Source organism: Rhincodon typus, chromosome 10, assembly GCF_021869965.1.
Source record: "Rhincodon typus isolate 14 chromosome 10, sRhiTyp1.1, whole genome shotgun sequence".
Taxonomy (NCBI): domain Eukaryota; kingdom Metazoa; phylum Chordata; class Chondrichthyes; order Orectolobiformes; family Rhincodontidae; genus Rhincodon; species Rhincodon typus.
The window spans coordinates 36,114,736-36,132,885 of record NC_063341.1 but is presented as its reverse complement, the minus strand read 5'-3'; the positions used below and the strand labels follow the sequence as shown (position 1 = coordinate 36,132,885).

Below are 18,150 nucleotides of genomic sequence, written 5' to 3'. Positions count from 1 at the left end.
CAAGCAGATGTTCACCTGCACATCTGCTAATGTGGTATACTGCATCCGCTGTTCCCGTTGTGGCCTCCTCTACATCGGGGAAACCAAGCGGAGGTTTGGGGACCGCTTTGCAGAACACCTATGCTCGGTTCGCACTAAACAACTGCACCTCCCAGTCGCAAACCATTTCAACTCCCCCTCCCATTCCTTAGATGACATGTCCATCCTGGGCCTCCTGCAGTGCCACAACAATGCCACTCGAAGGTGGCAGGAACAGCAACTCATATTCCGCTTGGGAACACTGCAGCCCAATGGTATCAATGTGGACTTCACAAGCTTCAAAATCTCCCCTCCCCCTACCGCATCCCTAAACCAGCCCAGATCGTCCCCGCCTCCCTAACCTGTCCTTCCTCCCACCTATTCCCTCCTCCCACCTCAAGCCCCACCCCCATCTCCTACCTACTAACCTCATCTCCGGCCCCTTTGACATGTCCGTCCTCCCTGGACTGACCTATCTCCTCCCTAACTCCCCACCTACACTCACCTTTACTGGCACCACCCCCGCCTCTTTGACCTGTCTGTCTCCTCTCCACCTATCTTCTCCTCTATCCATCTTCTATCTGCCTCCCCCTCTCTCCCTATTTATTTCAGAACCCCCTTCCCCTCCTCCATTTCTGAAGAAGGGTCTAGGCCCAAAATGTCAGCCTCCCTGCTCCTCTGATGCTGCTTGGCCTGCTGTGTTCATCCAGCTCTACACCGTGTTATCTTATATATACATAATTTATTTGTTGTCTTACCTTAACATAGATATATTTCAAATACATATAGATTATTAAAGCCATCTTTTACTAAGGTATTGTGGCTGGTCATTAAAGACATTTTTTATTAGAAGTGTATAAAATTTATATTTTTATGGGAAGATAAATCAGTAATAAAACTAGTTATGTCCATTCACTCGTGTAATCTGAGTGTCGCTGGCTGGCCATCAGTTCTTGCCCGTCTCTAGTTGCCCTTGAAAAGGTATTGATGATGTGCCTTCTTGAATTGCTGCAGCCAATATGCTGTAGGTAGACCCACAATGCCATTAGTGAGAGAATCCCATGATTTTGACCCAGCGACAGTGAAGGAACAGCGATATATTTCCAAGTCAAGCTGGTGCATGTCTTGGAGGGGAACTTGCAAGTGGTGGTGTTCCCATGTATCTGCAGCCATTGTCCTTCTATATGTGGGTTTGGAAGATGCTGTCTAAGGATCTTAGGTGAATTTCTGCAGTGCATCTTAGTACATACCAAGTGTTGGTGGTGGAGGGAGTGGATGCTTCTGAATAGGGTATCAGTCAAGCAGGCTGCCTTATTCTGGATGGTATCAAGATTCTTGAGTGTTGTTGGAGATGCACTCATCCACGCAAGTGGGGAGTATTCCATCATTCTCCTGACTTGGGTCTTGTAGATGGTGGACAGGTTTTGGAGAGTTAGGAGGTGAAATACTCATCACAATATTCCTCGCCTCTGACCTTATAGCCACTGTATTTACATGGCAAGCCTGGTTGAGTTTCTAGTCAATGGTAAATTAAACTGATAAGGTTAATAGTGGGGGATTCAGGATAGTAATACCATTGAATGTCAAGTGGCAGCTGTTAGATGGTCTCTTATTGGAGACGGTCATTGCCTGGCATCTGTGTGGTGCAGATGTTACTGGTCATTTGTCAAGCCTGGATATTCCCATATCTTGTTGCATTTGAGCATAGACTGCGTCAGTATCTGAGAATTTGAGAATTGTGCTCAATATTGTGCCATCACCAGCCAACAGCCCCACTTCTGACTTTTGATGGAGGGAGGGCATTGATGAAGCAGCTGAAGATGATTGGGCCTAGTACACCACCCTGAGAAATCCATGCAGCGATGACCTAGTGCTGAGATGACTGACCTCCAACAAACACAACCATCTTCCTACACGCCAGGTATGACACCAACCTGTGGAGAGTTTGCCCTCTGATTCACATTGTTTCCAGTTTTGCTAAGGCCCCTTTATGCCACACTCTGTTGAATGCAGCATTGATGTAATGACCTCTCACTCCTATCTTACCACGGGAATTCAGCTCTTTTGTCCATGTTTGAACCAAGGCTGTAAAGAGGTCAGGAGCTGTGTGGCCCTTATGGAAGCCAAACTGGGCATCACTGAGCAGGTTATTGCCGAGCAGGTGCTGCTTGATAGTTCTGCTGATGACATCTTCCATCACTTTACGGATGATCAAGAGTATTCTGATGGGGCGGTAATTGGCTGGGTTCGATTTCTGTTGCATTTTGTGAGCAGGACATACCTGGGCAATTTTCCATATTATCGGATCGGCAAGGGATACAGCAAGTTCTGGAGCACAAGTACTATTGCCGGAATGTTGTCAGAGTTTTCTGTTGAAAAACATAAATATTCTCTGGTCTTTGTGCAGAAACACGGATCGTTAGCTGCACAAATACATTAGGCAAAGCACAAAGTGCCTAAAGTGATGTGTGTTCATTTTAGGACTCCTACCAATCTCATTTCAACTGTAAGTGGCTGCGTATGAAAGACATTAAATGCACAACGTAAAACTAATTGTGTAACTGAGAGTTTGAGGTGGGGGCATATAAGTAGGCATAGTAAGCAAAAGGAAATGGATGCATTGAGGGCAACTATTTTGATAATGATAATCAGATAGGGCAGGAAGGGACAGAATGTACAAGCACAAATCATTAGTGGAAAATAGGATCGAAGAGACAAAAGTGGTAATAAGATAAAATTAATAGTGCTTAAATGTGTATAATATTTGGAGCAAAATAAATAAATTAACTGCGCAAATAGAGTTTAATGGATATGCTCTTTCAGCAATTATGGAGACATGGTTATAAAGAGATCAAAGGTTAAAAATGAAATATTCAGGGGTTTGTGTCTATTTGAAAGGACAGTAAGGAAGGGAAGGGTAGGGAGTAGCTTTGTTAGTCTGAGGTGGAATAAGTATGATGGGAAGAAATGATGTAGAATCCATATGGATGGTGGTCAGAAATAACAAGTGGAAGAAGACACTGGTGGGAGTAGTCTACAGGTTTCCTAACTGTAGCTGTCCTGTAGGACACAGAATAGTTTGGAAGATAATGGGGTCTTGTAAAAAAAGACATTAATTATAACTGTCTTTAATTGTCATGTTGGTTAGGAAAATCAAATTGGCAAAGAAGGAAGAACTCAATGTATTTGGTACAGGTTCTTTGAACAATACATTGTGGATCCAACCAGGGATCCATCTATTTTGCATCTGGTAATGTGTATTTAAGTAGGTTTAATAAATTGTCTCTGAGTAAAAGATTTCCTTGAAACAGTAACCATAACATGGTAGAATTTAGCATTAAGTTTGAGAGTGAGAAACTTTATTTGGTAACAACTGTGCTAAATTTAAATAAGGGGTATTACATAGGGATAAGAGCAGAGTTGGCTGGAGTGGACTGGGAAAGGCATTTAGGAGAAAAGACAATGGCAGAAATTTAAGAAAATTATTCATAATTCACAGCAAAGATATATCCCGAACAGGAAGAAGGACTCAAGGAAGACGATAGAACTGTTAAGGATCATATTGAATTGAAAGAAAAACATACAACATGGCAATGAATACTAGTAAACCAAAGGATGAAGGAAGTTTTAAAAGCCAACCAAAAGGCAACCAAAAAAGAATAAAGAAGGAAACAATAAATTATGAAGGAAAACTAGCAAGTAATTATAAAAAAGATAGTATGAGCTACCTCAAATATATAAAAAGGAGGTGAAAGGCTAAAGTGAACATAGGACCATTAGAGAACGAAGCTTGGGAAATAATAATGGGAATCCAGGAAATGTCAGAGGGTTGAATGAATGCTCAGCATTTGTCTTAATGGTAAAGGATGTTAACAACATTCCTAAAGTCAAGGGGCTAAAGTGGGGGAAGAAATAAAAACAATAACTATCACTAGAGAAAAAGTACGAGGGAAATTAATTTGGCTAGAGGCTGATAATCCCTCTGCACCTGATAGGTTGTATTCTAGGATTTTAAAGGAATTAGCTGCAGAGATAGTGAGTGCTGGTAATAATCTTGCAAGAATCTTCAGATTCTGGAGGAGTCTCAGACAATTAGAAAACAGATAATTTACACCTTTTGTTCAAAAGGGAGGGAGACAAAAACAAGACAAAAATAGGCCAGTTAGCTTAACATCTCACATTGAGAGGATATTGGCATCAATTATAAAGTCTGCAAACACACAGAATTTAGAAATATGTAATATAATCAAGCAAAATCAATTATCCTTCCCAAAAGTGGAAATCATTCCTGACAAATTTATTACACTTCTTTGAGGAAGTAACAAGTAAGGTAGGTAAAGGGGAAGCAGTGGATATAATATATTTGGATTTTGAACAGGCTTTCAACAATGTATTACACATACAGCTACTTGATAAATAACAGCGCATGGTGTTGGGCGTATTGTATTAGCATCGATAGAAGATTGGCTAACTAATAGAAAACAGAGAGTTGAGGTAAAGGAGACATTTTTAGGATGTCAACCTGTAATAAATGGAGTGCCAAAGTGATCAGTCCTGAGGCCACTATATTAATGACTTGGATGATGGAAGTGAATGTACTATTGTGAAGTTTATGGATGATACAATAATAGGTGGGAAGACAATTAATGGGAATGATACAAAGAATTTAGAGAGGGACACAGACAGGTTGAGTGACTGGCCAAAACCTGGCAGATGAAATATAATGTGGGAAAATATGACGTTGACCTGTTAAGGGAAGAACAGAAGAACTTCATATTATTCAAATAGAGAAAGACTGCATGAATCACAAAAAAACAAAAAAACTGCATCCAAGTTCAACGGGTAATAGAAAGGCAAATGGAATATTGGCCTTTATTTCAAAGGGAATAGAATCTAAAAACGTGGAGGTCTTGCTGAAACTGTTTAAGGCACTAGTCAGACCATAGCTAGAATATTGTGAACAGTTTGGTTCCCTTATCTAAGGAAAGATATATTGGCATTGGAGGCTGTCCAGGGAAAGGTCATTCATGTAATCCCTAGTTTGGAGGGATTTTCTTACAAAGAGATGTTAAATAGGTTGAACTTGTACTCATTGGAGTTTAGAAGAAGGAGAGACCTTATTAGAAACTTATAAGGTTCTTAGGGGGCTTGATAGGGTAGAAGCAAAGAGTTTGATTCCCCTTGTGCGAGAGTCTCAGACCAGAAGGTATAATTTTAGAGTAAGGGATCACTCATTTAACAGACAGATGAGGAGGAATGTCTTCTCTCAGAGAGTAGTGAATCTGTCGAATTTTTGTTACTGAAGAGGGCCCTAGAGGCTAGGTTGTGTTTGTTGAGTATTCAAGGCTGAGATAGACAGATTTTTAATCAGTGAGGGAATCAAGGGTTAGGGGGATGAGGCAGGAAAGTGGAGTTGAGGATTGTCAAATCAGCCATAATCTCATTAATTGGCAGAGCAGAGTTGATTGGGCTGAACGGCCTATGACAGATCCTACATTTTATGGTCTAAATGGACCAAGACTTTGAATCATGTCGAATTATAAAACCCAAAGTAAGTGTGCAATCGAAGTCAATAAAAATGAGAAAAAAATGCCCTGTTCTGTAATTCAGTAGTTGACCACAGTAGTTTTTTTGATTTAAGGTATTTTTTTTAAAAAGAAGGTAGGATTGGATGCTGAAGTTTGCTATTTTTTAATCCCTTGAATCTATTACATTACTTTATCTGTAGCTTAGATTTGATGCTTGTGCTATTGTTGTCCATGACAGGTAATTTATCTGGTCCACTGCTAGACTGTGTAAGTAACTGAGAGATATAATTTTGATGAATATCCCTTTTTTTTTTAATAATCCCTTTACTTGTTTTCTTGTTAAAAACAGATTTTCTTTAAATGCACCTAGCTTTTGGGGGAAGGGGTGTGCACACTTTGTTGATCTAGTTCCCCACTCACCACTGTCAGTTTTCTCTTATTTTTTGACAAAATGAAATTTGAAAACCTGGAAAATCATACTTTAAGTCTAGAATACAAACTGACTTTTTCCCTCCATGTGTATTAATCTTGTTTAAATCAATATTTAGCAGACATTAAATCTTGTCCCACGTGTTATTTAGTAATCATTTAAATATAATAATAGAATTTAAATTAATTTACAGTCTTGCTTTTCAACTAGATATATTTCACACAAAAGGACTTACCACATTTTATTAAAGAGCATTTACCACAGGAATGCTTCACACTTCTGGGCATAATGTTATACTTAGTGCCTTGATTCTAAATTTATCTGTGTCACACAGAAAGGAATAAGCTCATTGCCAGTAGGACACAGCTAACCACTCAAAACTAGGACAGTCCTCGTACTGTTATCTGCGATTGCTTGCATTGGGTCAAATTGCTGTAGCTATTACTTTATGAAGAAGCAAGGAACTGAAGAAAACACTGGAAATTTTATAAAGGTCTCCTGTTTGACCAGTGACAAATTATCTATTATACCTGTAAATTAGACTCAGGTCATACAATCATACAGAATGGAAACAGACCTTTCGATCCAACCAGTCCATGCTGACCGTGTTCCCAAACTAAACTAGTGCCACTTGCCTGCATTTGGCCCACATCCTTACAAATCATTCTTACTCATGTACTTATCCAAATGTCTTTTAAATGTTGTAACTGTACCTGCAACATCTCTGGCAGTTCATTCCACACATGATCCACTCTCTGCGTAAAAAAATTGCCCCTCATGCCCTTTTAAAACTTTCTCCTCTCACCTTAAAAATATGCCCCCTAGTTTTGAACTCCCCACCCTAGGGAAAAGATCTTGTTTTTCACTTTACCTATGCCCCTAATGCTTTTATAAACCTGTATAAGGTCACCCCTCAACCTCCTACATTCCAGTGAGAAAAGTCCCAGCCTATTTTTATAACTCAAACACTCCATTCGTGGTGATTTCCTAGTAAATCTTTTGTGAACCTTCTCCAGTTTAATAATATCCTTCCTGTGGCAGGACAACCAGAACTGCACACAGTAATCCAGAAAAGGCCTCACCAATGTCCTGTACAACCTCAATACAATGTCCCAATTCTAAAATCATAGGTCTGAGCAATGAAGGCAAGTGTGCTAAATGCCTTCTTAACCACCCTGTCTACCATGACGCAAATTTCAAAGAATTATGTACCTGAAATCCTCTGTTCTACAACACCACCCACATTTCAGGAATTATATGCTTTTCTGTTATTGCATCATTTCCCAGAGAAGAATATTAACTTCCCAAAGTGATAACAGAAGCCAAAACACATGACGTAATCTATTCTTGTAATTATGTAAACACTGAACCATCAGCATTTCATGTAGTTCAGACTTGTCTATTAATCTATTAATCTAAGTAACAAAAGTCATCCAAATCCTGAGGCCCAGGTCTATGAAAATATCTTTGTTCACTTCAAGATGCATCGTTTAAAATTCAAAACAATAGTTTGGTAAGCTTATTCCCAATAATGAACCCTGTGATTTCTTCTACATCCTTTGGCTACTATTAGTTTACAATCTAGAAATCATTTCAACTTACTTTGAACTCCACATTTTGCATTTTGTTTGGGCAGTTCAATCAGTGGGCAACTGGCTTGTTTTATTGTTCCCTGATACCAGAGATTACAGTCCAAAATGGAAATTCTATGATAATAGAAAAAACTTATTTCATAAGGATGGTGACTGTCAAACTGCAACTATCAAGTCAAAACATACAATACATTATGCTTTTAATTGCATTAGTATCTATTTTATTCTTCTGTACTAATCAAAAGTCACAGAGAATTTTAATGTAACTTAAAGAAAATAATGTTTGCTTGATCACGTAAAGGAGCAATGGCCTTGGATTTACATGCTGATATCAGTGACTGAAGAATATTTTCAGGGAATTTCACTGCATGTTGGTTTGCAGTACAGCCCTTTCATTTGTGGGATATTATTTTGAAAACACTCAAAACTGATGAGAAATATTCCTCTCTGGCCCTGTACAAAATAACCGCAACAGTTTTGACGCAGTTACTCGTTTTCATTTGTTCACAACACAAACTGGCTTATAATTCACCAGAAAGTGGTGTAAGGATATTAGAAAAAATTTAATTGATTTTATAAACATGATTTAATGACATTAAGATTACTATTCATGGAATCAATAGGAAATTAGCCAGCTCAAATTAAACCCGTTAATGTTGCAAAATGAAAATAGTGATAAAATTCAGAGTGAGAGGCGATAAGAAAAACAGTGACTAATGGAATTCTGTAGGATTTTCTTGTTGAATATCCTGCTCTACATAATCTTCATAAATGATAAGGTGGTAAGTATTCTGAGTAAGTTTCCTGATGACTATGAAAGTCAGCAATTTTGATCTTGGGCAAGAAAAATAATAGCTACATTTTCAAATGTAGATTGATGCATTGAAACTGAACATGTATAATTTTGTGCTGTAACAAACTCACATTTTCCACAAAGTCTACATTGAAGCATTGTAGGGAAAACTGTTTTCAGCCCTTGAGTTTTGATACTTTTTTGATACAGCAATTAGCTTATTTGTGGTAAAAGTGTTAATGCCATTCGAAATGTCTAGACTTTGGTGTGTTCGTCCAGGTTTTGCTACAGTCTGTGTTTGTCTCCTAGTGTCTGTTCAGTTTCTGCAGTTCTTTTATCAGTTACCTAGTATTTCTTTCCCTATCCCATTCCTACACAATTATCTCTGGCATTCCTCAAGAATCTACTGTATCTCTACCATATAATCCAGAAGAACATCAGTTTCCACATATACGTTAATGACACCCCCTCTACCTTAGCACCATCTCTTTCCCACTGCACTGTTTTTCAGTTGGCAGACTGCCATTATGGGACAGCAGCCATTACCTCTGGCGATTTTGTCAGAGGTTATGCACAAGACCCACAAGAAAAAGAAGAGCAGGGGGCTGACACTGCCTTCTAACTGAGGATTGCTTTTGAGACAGATCATCCACTACCAAATTTTAGAGCACTTTTACGCATGGCTTACTTTCCACAACTAAGAATCCATAAAGATCGAATCAGAGATAGTAGGAACTGCAGATGCTGGAGAATCCGAGACAACAAGGTGCAGGGCTGGATGAACACAGCAGGCCAAGCAGCATCATAGGAGCAGAGCCATAAAGACGTTCACCATCTGCACTCATTCCTTTCAACAGCCTTCTCAGGAACAATGCAATAAAAAGAACCAATAATTCCAACATCACTCAATTAACATAGTCCGTCTTTATACCTAAACCAGCAATAAAAACATTACACCAACAGACATGACTTGAAAAATTAAACTATTCACCCTGGTTCTTGCTCTTAAAGGCTATTCAGTAAATGTTCTTGGGTACGCTGGTGCTTTGTTGAAGTGCATCCTGGTGACAGTGAGGTGAATGACTGCAGAGATTATAAAGAGGGCATCCAGGATATCAGCCTGGGATGCCCTCAGCAGCCTGTGGGCTGTGATGGCTCCACTTTATTACTGCATTATCTCAGCCAGGGTTTGAGCAGTCTGGAATGCCTGACTGATGGGTGACAGTAAGGACAATAGAGTGTGACAGGGGCATGAGATAATTTCTACCAATGGAGGGCAGTTCTGTTCCCCTATATTTCTCATGTCATTTACATAGAGTTTGACCTCAGCCAGTCCATTAGTCTGCTGGAGAACAAATCACTTGATAACTGAGGCAATCTTCAAGCTCCTTTCATCGATAGGGGTTTTGACAACTGCCTAAACTTCCAATATATCACTTTGCAGTTCCATGGAAGATGTTGGTAACATCGTAGAAGCTGTTTGGGTTTCCCTTAAAGAACTTTACTTTTTCCACATAAGTTGTTGGGCAGCCCTTCCAAAGTTGTTTGGCATTACCTGATTGCTGCTCAATTGCAGTGGAAGCTGCAATCTTCTTCACCAGACATTGCATGAAACTACTGGGCTCCAGAGCTGGCTGGATAGAATTCGCTGGCCACCTTCTTGCTGAAGAGAAACATCAGAACAGGAAAAGGCCATTCATCCCTCAAGCCTGTTCCACCATGAGATAATAGCTGATCTGTGACTGAACTCCACATACTCATCTTTGCCTCATACTTTTGACATCATTGATGAACAAAAATCTATAAATCCCACTTTTTAACCTAAAAATTGATCTTAAGAGTTGCCATTTAAAGCAGAAAATTTCAAGCCTCTACAACCCTTTAGGTGACAAAACATTTCCTAATTTTGCTCTGGAGAAGTATGATACTAAACTCCTGATCCAGGGAAATAATTTCTTTCAATCTGCCCAATTTTGAAAACTTTGAATAGTTTACTCCTCAACTTTCTAAGTTCATATCATACAGCCTGAGTTTTCACAATCTGTCCTTTTAATTTAACACCTGTATTCCAGGTATCATTCCAGATAAACAACATTTTGTTTCCTCCAAGGTCAGTATATTCATCCTAAGGCAGGGTGCCTAGATAGTAGTCCAGGTATGATCTGACTAGAGATTTGTGCAGTTGAACTATGACCTCCAACCCTTTCCATTCTAAACCTCTGGTATAAAAAGGCCAGCATTCCAATAGCCTTTTTGATTATTTTCTGTACTTTTCAGAATATGGACAAAAGATTGAGCCCCAGAGGTGGGGTGAGATTGTCTGCCCTTGACATCAAAGTTGCATTTGATGGAGTATGATATCAAGGAGCCCTAGCAAAACTTGACCAACAAGAATCAGAAGTATAATCTTCATTGGCTGGAGTCATACCTAGTACAAAGGAGGAAAATTGTGTTTGTTGGGGATCAATTATCTCCGTCCCAAGTCATTATTGCAGAATAATGTCCTCGGCCTGCCTCATCTTCAACTACTTCATTAATGACCTTCCCTCTATCATGAAGTCCAAAAGGGGAGTTCTCTGATAGTGTCAAAGTGTTCAACATCATTCACAATTCCTCAGACAGTGAAGCAGTCCATGTCTATATGCAACAAAACCTGAGCAACATGCCGGCTTGGGCTGATAATTGACAAGTAACATTTACACCTAACAATGCATCTCCAACTAGAGAGAATCTTATGATTTCCCCTTGACATTCAATAGGCAGGCTCCCTCCACCCCGACCGTGGGACTGCTCATGGATGTCCTAGGACAAAAATAGAAGAACAACCTTCTGATGGCACACAGGAGGGCATGGGTGACAATTAATTGTAAAACATTATTACATTTATAAATATATGTTCATTTTTCATCATCAGCTGTATGAGTGACTGTCACTTTACCTTACAAGAATGAAAGTAGAGAGATTAGCCTCTTTAAAAGTTTTAAGGCCTCTTTGAATGATGATCTAACCCTGTCTGAACAATAGCTATCCTTTCCATAGTGTCCATACTGGCATGAAACTTTGCCAGGACTGAATAAGGGAGAATTGGATATTGTGAAGGTTTCCATCCATTTGTAACCTTAACTTTTATGAAACAACAAGAAAAGCAATGAAAGATCAAATCATGAAGCTTCATTTGCCGTTGGAATTGAAGAGGGAATTTCTGGTCTTAGCAGGAAAAAATAATTACAGTCGTGAAAGATGACTTGCATAACTCAGTTCCATTCAATGAGATTTACAAAGAACACCTCAGAGCAGGATAAATAACACACTGGGACAATAACAAAGCTTATGGGAGACCTCTACATGGACCTTGCACATCATTGTCTTCATTCAGACATATTCTGCTGAAACCTTTTGACACGTACATTAAAGGATTCGCAGAAATCATGAGAACGTCCTCCCTCAGCCCCAAACCCCAATATCCAAGAAAGTTAGCATACAGGATAAGGTTGTGGACACTTTATAGTTCAAAGTGTGAAGTTAGCAGCTCCTGCACCTTGTGAAGGTAATGAGCCCATAGAAAAAGATTGTGATTTTGGCAGCCATACAACCATAAAGTATAGGAGCAGAATTAGGTCACTTGGCCTATTGACTCTGCTCTGCCCGTTGATCATGGCTGATATGTTTCTCAATGCATTCTCCCGACTTCTCCTGTAACCCTTCATCCCCTTAATAATGAAGAATCTATCTATCTCAGTATTAAATACACTCAATGACCTGGCCTCCACAGCCTTCTGCAGCAATGAGTTCCACAAATTAACTACCCTCTAGCTGAAGAAATTCTTCCTCATCTCCATTGTAAAGGATTGCACCTTCACTCTGAGGCTGTGCTGTTGCGTTCTGGTCGCTCCTACTAGTGGAAACTCTATCCAGGCCTATCAGTCTTCTGTAAGTTTCAATCAGATCCCCCTTCATCCTTCTAAACTCCATCATTGTCAGAACCAGAGGGCTCAACCGCTGCTCATATGACAAGCCCTTCATCCGCGGGATCGTTCTTGTTATCCTCCTCTTGAACCCCCTAAGGCCAGCACATCCATTCTTAGAAACAGGGCCTAATACTGCTCACAGTATTCCAAATGTGGTCTGCAGCCTCAGCAGTAAATCTCTGTTCATTTATTCCAGTCCTCTTGAAATTAATGCTAACGTCGCATTTGCCTTCTTAACAGCCAACTGAACCTGCATGTTAACCTTCAGAGAATACTGAACGAGGACTCCCAGGTCCCTTTGTGCTTCAGATTTCCAAAGCCTTTCCCTGTTTAGAAAATTGTCTATGCCTCTATTCTTCCTATCAAAGTGCATAACCTCAAAGTGAACTGTTACAGTCTGCATGACATTATTTGTGCATCACAGCCATTAGTAGGATTAATTTGTAATGTTGAACAATGTGGTCAAAATTGCTTGTGGCCAGAACTTTTAATTGACACAGCAGGTCAATGTATGGGGTCCAAGTACCGAATTATGTGATAACAAGTCTTTTTTCTGTGCTCTCTGTTTAATACTATTGCCATTTAAAGGGCCTCATTGCACAAAAATGAAACTCACTCCCTCAAGTGTGAAAATAAATCTTACTCTGCCCACTCTGTGGCAGCCAGTTTTCATTTTGATTGTGCACCTGCAATTTCAATGAGAATGGAAGGCAACACAGGTAGAGCTTCATGCAGTCAGTCACAGATTACTCAATCTAGGTGAATCCCCAAACCTTCATGCTCCAATCTGCCATGACTCCTGTCCCTCCAATTGACTTTGATCTTCTCCCACATTCCCACCCAACCTGTTTACTCAACAGCTCATCTCCCCAATTTACCTCTGAGCCACAGGAAGACAGCTTAGTCACTGTCCTCCAATCAAAGCAGGATGGTAAGAACCATCAAAGACCCCTTTCCCACAATGCCGCTTAGCGTCCCATGCTGTAACGTCTCTCCCATTTTCTGCATTTGTTGCCTCCAAGATGGAGGTCTGGAAGATCACGTAGTGAGCTGGAGCTGGAAGGTACTTGCTCTGATTTTCATGTTGGGAATAGTCACTATCTAATTTCTTTGTGCCACATGGGAAAATAGATAATTGCATATAAATGAGCTGAGATTAGATACTAATGAAATGCAAATTCCTTCAAATAGGCTTCTCACCACTCACATGCAAGATCATCACCACACCATTCAAACCTTGGGTGGAAAATCAGACTTCCTTTCATGACGTCAAGAATCTCACTTTTCTGTTCTCACCAGATTTTCCCAAATAATTGATCATTACCCACACCATTCAAGGGCTGGGAAAATTCTGCTTCGAGTCTCTCTGAGGCCATTTGCTACTCTGATTTATTTACTTTTTTAAGTCCTGGAAATAGTGATATGTTTGTGCATTATGTAGTTCTTGCATTAAATTATTGTTAGCATGAATATAAATTTATTTAATTAGATAAAAAAGCACACTGTACCTAAAATGTTGAGTAACTCCATGTAAAGGGGAAGTTGAATAAAACTCAAAGGGCCAACCTAAATAATGAGGTTATTTACCTCAAACTGAAACTACTTATAGGTCCTTCCATTTTAAATCTTCAACTATTATAATTATCTGCAGAGCTTTTGGCAGAAAATTAACACCTGGAACACAAAATAAGAGAGTTGAACTCTTTTCTCGGCTCAATTGTCTGTAACGTCAATGTCAATAATCCTGAATCTAAATGCAGTGCACAGTCTAGTATTGAGCCATCCAGACAAGAATTTATTCTTGCAAGCTCTGAGTTGGTGAATTAGAATCTTTGCAGGAATTATCCAATTGACCTCAATATACCTGGGTTAGAGAGGAGAAAAAGTATCTGGATTCTCATTCAGGATAATTACCTAATAATCCTTGCTGGAAGTATTAGTGCACATGTTGAGTGAAGACTATAACCCAGTCAAATGGCTTACTAAACTTTGCTATTATCTAGTTTCCAAAGATACCACAAGATGTATCACTACCAACAGAAGGAATACAACAAGAACATTGAAGGGGGGAATCAAATTGAAACTTCTGGTTGCTGATTCCAGCCCATTGCAATACATCTTGGTCAGGAAATATCTTAGAGCTTTTCCCCTGGGAGTAAATTGAAAATCCATTCAAATGGCAAAAATGAAGAAGCAGTAGGAACAGTTCTGATTAATCTTTCAGTCACGGTCAGCACTCAATGGGTGAAATTTTATCGGGACGTGAATAACATGGGTTATGGCAAGATTCAAGGCAGAAACGAGTGAGCAGTCCAGCGAGGTCTGTCTTCATGGCAGGAACACCTTGCTGCATCTTTTATGGATTTCCTGGGCAGTGAGATGAGTTTCTCGCTAGCCTGTGGTGTGTTCCCAATTTAGAGAGACTATAACTTGTTAAGCAACTTATTATTGACGCAACTCACTTCATTAATATTCAGCTTCCTATTTAACCAAATGTGCTGAATAAGCCAAAAGTGAATAGTTCTCAACATGGAAGTCAGAGCAGGAACCTGATGAATTCAGCTTGCTGCTTGTTCTCTCTTGGATATGGGCATCAACATCTTAAGCACACTCCATGGGCACTGGTCACACACATTGGCATCATGCTAGTCTCTAAGAACCCTCATAGCTCATCTCTGATCCATTCACAATCTGCTTTTGCACGTCAGTGCTGCATCTTGAGATGCACTGGCAACAATATTATAATGCTTCAGCAAGGACATTCTGTTTTCAGTGATACACATCTAGCTCATGGAATGGAGCACACTGCAATTCTGTGCTGTTCACTTGCTGTCATAACGCTCACTCACTCTAACCCTACCCAGGTATTCACTGTGCGCCTGCCTTTGCCTTGCCCTTTTGCACTTTATCCTCTCAGCCCAAGACACCCAGCTCATCTTCATTTTGTCAGGCCTCGCCATTTTGTGCACACACAAAACCAAGACACAAAACCAGGAAACTTGTCGTTGTTGTCATTAGTTCTCAGTCAAATTAAAGGGCGAAAGCATTCACTTAGGGGGTCTTGGCCCAGCAAATCAAAGGCAGCCTGACTAACCAATCCCAAGACTTGGGCATGGTCAGTCAGCTGCTGACACTGAGTTAAGATTCTCTCTACAGAAGCAGCAAGGAGCCAAGTTCCACCACCTATCTTGACCCTTTGTGCTGTAATGTGGCACTTTTCCACCTCAAATGAGAAAGAGGCAGATTTTTGGTCGATGAAAGTGGTGGCCAGCTGTTACAGTTATTGCATTGGGTAAGTATCCTGAGTGAATGCATAGACAGTGCAGATGGCATGCAAGGTTGGGCTGTCATGGATTGGGGTTGGTTAGAGCAAGTGGGAAATATGTTGCAGGTAATACAGTGAGAAAGGTCGCAGATGAGTCTTGGTGGGAGATGGGTCCATAACAGGGATAATGTGAGTGTGAAGCATCAGAGAAGAGATGGTGGCACTTGAATGTGATGGAGTGAAGAAGGTCATTGACCTTCTTCTTACATGACTATGCATTCCTCCTGACAGCTGAGACTACACTGACTTAGGTGACAACCTTGAACCAGGCTGGCATATTCCAGTGACGTGGTTTCCAGTACTAGACCTGGATGAAGAGGATGTCCCGCATCTTCACCAACCCATCAAACAGGACCTTTAGGTTCCTGCCCACACAGTGGTTGCCAGTTCCTCTTGTGTGCCATGTCTGGGGCCAGTCTCAGGAACTGTGCAAAGCATCTTCAGCCTGACAGCGCTTGTCCAGGTGAACAATGGGGTGATGGGATGCTAGTCTTTCAGCAGATATCCATTGAATGGCACATTGTTCCAGAAATGGTGCATTGTAAGATGGAGGTTAGGATCAGTGATGTAGGTGCCATGGATGAGTAAGTAATCAATGAGCCAAATTTGATAAGATACAACAAGAAATCTCACAAAGCCTCATGGCCTCCAAAACCTCTCCAAAAAAATACGACACAACTTGCACTTAGCCAAAAAGCGTAAGATTAATCCCAACTTTAAAAATGATGAAAACACCATTATGTCCTTCCCTCTGAAGGATGGAGATTAATATCTAATAATCACGTATGTTGCAGTGTATTTGAATTATTGTTCAATGCTTACATGGTAGCTTTGACAAAATTCAATGCAAAGCATCCCACTCATTTCATCCTTTAACATTTTTTGCATGTTTGCAAAGATGAAAATATAATGCTTGGATTTCTTTTTGCATCTATTTTTTAAACTTGTATTTTCAGCTTCCAGTACTATCACTGTGCACTAAAATAAAACAAAGGACTGCAGATGCCAGAGATCTGAAATAAAAACAGAAAGTACTAGAGAAATTCAGCAGGTCTGGCAGCATCAGTGAAGGAAAAACAGAGTTATGATTCTAAAAAATAATTCAAATTTGCCTAATTAATTTGAATCCAGCAGTTCGTAAATTTGGCACTCATGACTCTGTTTGAAATAGAGGTTGATAGATTTTATGTTTTGGTTAATAAAGGAGGTATGGAGCCATCTGTGAGGTAAATGGATTTAAGATTCAGATCAGCCATGATCTAACTGAATGGAAGAACAGGTCCAAGAGGCTGAATAAACCTTTCCTGTTTCCCACTCTCTGTACTTATACTCTTGCTTTCACAATTTTTTTTTCAAAAAACATTTTTCTTACTACATCTCTCCCTGCTGTGTCTTTTCTGTACCTTTGATTTACCCGCACTCTTCACTAAATTCCTCACATTCATCTACATCAGGAATACTATAATATTGGTGAGATAGTCCAAAGCCTTCAATTTACTGAGGGATGTAATTGTTCATGTGTTGAATAATGGAAACTCCTCCATCCAATGGCAAGACAAAGCAATCCTATCAGCATAAAGATTTAAGGTCAGCACAAAACATATTAGGGCCACAGAGAAAATTGATTTAAGATTCAACAGACTGGTAGGGACTGTGACTGAGTCTATGAAACACTATTCAAGCACAGTGCAGTCATTATACAATGTAGTCTTCAGATTTGTTCTATCACTGCAGACTTTTGGGATTTCTGCAAATTTAGATGTCACCATTGAAAAATTTCCTGCCTTTTTAAGATCGGGAGATTAAACTAAAGTAAAATTAAATTAAAGGAGAAGCGAAAGGGAGTGAAGACAAAGCAAGGATGCAAGCAGTGAAATTGACAATACAGTGTATTTCTGCTATTGTCTATTTACCAGTTAAGAAAGAAACATACCACTATTTGCACCGAGGTCTAACTTTTCCTCAGAGAAAACATTGCATATTTTGCACTAAGGTTACTGCACAGTTAGTCAATCACTTTTTTTGTCAGCCATTTGGCAGAGAATTTGATTACACTGTCAATTCAAAGAAGCACTTTGTGAATAATTGCCTCTGGCTGGTGAGACAAGGAACAGATAATATAATGCACTATATTGTAAATCATTCAGGTAAATTTCAAAATGGGACAAAATTATCAGGTGAAATGAAAACATAATTGCTGAAAAATACACATTTGAACGTTACTAATATCAAGAAAAATAAATGAACAAAGAATAAAAAGTATTCATTGCTGCAGCTTGCAGGACTTGAGCAGGGTTTTAATACCAAAAATAAAATGTAGAGCAAGGTCACAGTCACAGTGTAGTCTGTCTTTGTTAATAGGCGTGCTGTTAATTGGAACATTGATTCGAAGGAAACATTTGCTGATTTATTCCCCATGCAGAAGACTGCTGGTTCATTAGGCGAGGGTTTCTTCTAGAGAGGAATGATTGTTAAAGGAAAAGAATAGTACAGAGG

General features: G+C 39.7%; 1 protein-coding gene across 1 annotated transcript in view; it reads left to right on the top strand.

Moving 5' to 3' along the window:
- Window positions 1–18,150, top strand: part of dab1a (DAB adaptor protein 1a) — a 342,801-nt gene that overhangs the window by 206,983 nt on the left and 117,668 nt on the right. Inside the window, 1 exon segment of the mRNA XM_048602085.1 lies at window positions 7,814–7,830. Coding sequence (XP_048458042.1) covers window positions 7,814–7,830 — 17 coding nt within the window.